At 45.6% G+C, this 3172-nt stretch overlaps 1 protein-coding gene across 1 annotated transcript in view; it reads left to right on the top strand.

Moving 5' to 3' along the window:
* Positions 1–3172, top strand: part of hspa9 (heat shock protein 9) — a 33259-nt gene that overhangs the window by 18470 nt on the left and 11617 nt on the right. Inside the window, exons 4-5 of the mRNA XM_015024448.1 lie at positions 2393–2499; positions 2577–2739. Coding sequence (XP_014879934.1) covers positions 2393–2499; positions 2577–2739 — 270 coding nt within the window. The remainder of the gene's footprint in view (positions 1–2392; positions 2500–2576; positions 2740–3172) is intronic.

Raw genomic sequence — 3172 nt, 5'->3', positions numbered from 1 at the left:
AGAGACATCCTCCTCTCCTTGGCTCCTTTCCTTGTGACCTCATCGAGGTTGCCATTTGCTTGCGGTATTCCCAGGTACTTGTAACTGTCCTCAATATCTGCTATTGTTCCCTCTGGGAGCGAGACCCCTTCTGTGCAGACGACCTTCCCTCTCTTTGTAACCATACGGCCACACTTCTCTAGTCCGAATGACATCCCAATGTCAGTGCTGTAGATCCTGGTGGTGTGGATCAGTGAGTCGATGTCTCGCTCGCTCTTGGCGTACAGCTTGATGTCATCCATGTAGAGGAGGTGACTGATTGTGGCCCCATTCTTGAGTCGGTATCTGTAGCCAGTCTTGTTGATGATTTGGCTGAGGGGGTTCAGGCCTATGCAGAACAGCAGTGGGGACAGAGCATCTCCTTGGTATATGCCACATTTAATGGACATTTGTGCAAGTGGTTTGCAGTTGGCTTCAAGGGTGGTTTTCCACAGCCCCATCGAGTTTGCAATGAAGGCTCTTAGAGTCCTATTGATGTTGTACATCTCTAAGCATTCAATGATCCAGGTATGTGGCATTGAGTCATAGGCTTTCTTGTAATCAATCCAAGCGGTGCACAGGTTGGTGTGTTGGGTTTTGCAGTCTCGGGCGACTGTGTGGTCTACAAGGAGTTGGTGTTTGGCTCCTCTGCTATTTATGCCGATGCCCTTCTGTGCCGTGCTCATGTATTTATCCATGTGTCCGCTTATCTTAGCCGCTATGATGCCTGACATGAGCTTCCATGTTGTAGAGAGACAGGTTATTGGCCGATAGTTGGATGGGACTGAACCCTTTGAGGGATCCTTCTGGATCAGGATTGTGCGCCCTTCAGTTAACCATTCAGGGTGAGTCCCATTTTGTAGCAGCTGGTTCAGTTGAGCTGCCAGTCGCTCATGGAGGGCAGTGAGTTTCTTCAGCCAGTAGGCATGGATCATGTCAGGTCCTGGTGCTGTCCAGTTTTTCATACCTGAGACTCTTTCTTGGACATCTGCCACAGTGATGGTTACTGGGGCTTGTTCAGGGAGGTTGCTGTGGTCCTCTCGTAGAGAGGTTAGCCACTGTGCATTGCTGTTGTGGGACGCCTCCCTTTCCCATATGCATTTCCAGTATTGTTCAGTCTCCAGCCTTGGTGGGTCTGCTCTGTTGTTAGTACCCTGCCATTGGGAGTACACTTTAGCTGGTTGGGTGGAGAAGAGCCGGTTAATCCTCCTGGCTTCATTCTCTCTTGTGTATCTCTTTAGGCGGCTGGCCAAGGCTTGGAGCCTTTGTTTGGCAGTTTCGAGTGCTTCAGGTATGGGCATCTGGCTGTACTTCTTGGGTACTGATCTTTTCATTGCACCCCTTTGGAGCTCTGACAGTTGGCTCACTTCCCTCCTTGTTATCTTGATTTTAGCCTCTAACCGTCTTTTCCATGGTGGGTATTGGGTCTCATGGTTGCTCTTATAGCCAAGCATCTCAAGGATCACTGATGCTGATTTGTACATCAGCTCATTGGTTTCTGTTATGGTGTTGGTAGGGATAGTTCTTAATGCTGCATTCACATCTTCAATTAGACTTGACTCCGACTCTGATGGTACTTCACTCAGCCGTTGTAATTGGCGTCGGGGTTGTCTGGTGTTCATTCGGGCCACGATTTTCTCAGGTCAGTTGCTGCCTCGTTCAGCTTTGATGTTTCGTTCATTACTGTGGCTACATACCATATATATATATATATAATATACACACACACACACACACACACACACACACTGGTATATGCTCCCACCCTTGAAAACATCCCTGCCTCCCTCTTGCCACCCTATAGATATTTGTTTTTTAGATATGCCCCTGCTTGTAACAGATATGAAGAAGTCAGTTTTGCTAACATGTTAACAAAATGGACATGTTAGCATGTCAGGAATATTATTGGCAGCAATAATATTCCTTGGATGACATCATCAGTTGCTAGCAGCTCTGCTAATCCTCATTTGTTTTTGCTGCTCCACTTTAAAGTACAGAGGATCAAATCCCAGTGCAGTCTGGGATTTGAACTTCCTCCTCCCCATGCTGCTCTTTTCAGCTCCTTCTGGGGGTCATAGTTCATTTATCCTTTGAGTTTTGGTGATGCCAATCAGCTGCTCCAAGTTGTTGGAGGAAAAATTGAAATATAGAACAATCCCAACTCATGGGATAAACAGTACAGATGTGTCTGCTCAGTGTTTATTCCATCAACAGACCCCAGACAATGAGTTGTCTGCACAGCTACCGGAAATCAAATAAACATGAGTTCTATCAGGTTTTAATTGACCAGAGTTTCTTCTGGTTTTAGATGACTCAGACCAGGCCTCCTCTGACTGCTGTCAGGATGAACTGAGCTTCACTTGTCTGTCCTCAGGCCACCAAAGACGCCGGTCAGATCGCCGGTCTGAACGTCCTGCGTGTGATCAACGAGCCGACTGCTGCTGCTCTGGCCTATGGTCTAGACAAAACCCAGGACAAGATGTGAGTAACAATCGGAGTAATGTTGATGTTTGATGCTGCTGACCTGAGGTTAAATGACATGTCTGCTGCTCTTCCAGCATCGCTGTGTATGATCTGGGTGGTGGAACCTTTGATATTTCAGTCCTGGAGATCCAGAAGGGAGTTTTTGAGGTGAAATCCACCAACGGAGACACTTTCCTGGGAGGAGAAGACTTTGACCAGCACCTCCTCAAACACATCGTGAAGGAGTTCAAGAGAGAGGTGAGTTAGGTTCTATGAAAGCCGTTTGATTATTTCCCCTTATTCCACGTATTCCGTTTTAATTATTCCAAAGACATGTTTTTTATTTTAGCCATATTTATTACCCCAGAATGTAATCATGCTCTGAATGAAAAAAAATTAACAGATCAATAACTTGAGGTTGTTTCTCTTTTTCTGTTTCACAAATGACACAACGTGCTGTGATTCACATAACATTAACTTTAAAAGGTGTTAGTTTCCCACTCTTTTTTGAGAACTCAAACATTATGTTCAAAACTAAGAATCTTGTTAACAAAAAAGTCTTCCTTTCGAAGATGCATTAGAGTTCAACTCAACACCAAAATATTTGTCACAAAAGAAAACTATAAAAAGTGAAAGCTGGGAGTGTGCTGTGGTGGCGCAGGGGTTAAGCACAACCCACATATGGAGGCCT

The sequence above is a fragment of the Poecilia latipinna genome, unplaced genomic scaffold (assembly GCF_001443285.1).
Source record: "Poecilia latipinna isolate Pla-1442-1.1 unplaced genomic scaffold, P_latipinna-1.0 Scaffold3660, whole genome shotgun sequence".
Lineage (NCBI taxonomy): Eukaryota > Metazoa > Chordata > Actinopteri > Cyprinodontiformes > Poeciliidae > Poecilia > Poecilia latipinna.
This window is presented reverse-complemented; position numbering and strand designations above follow the sequence as displayed.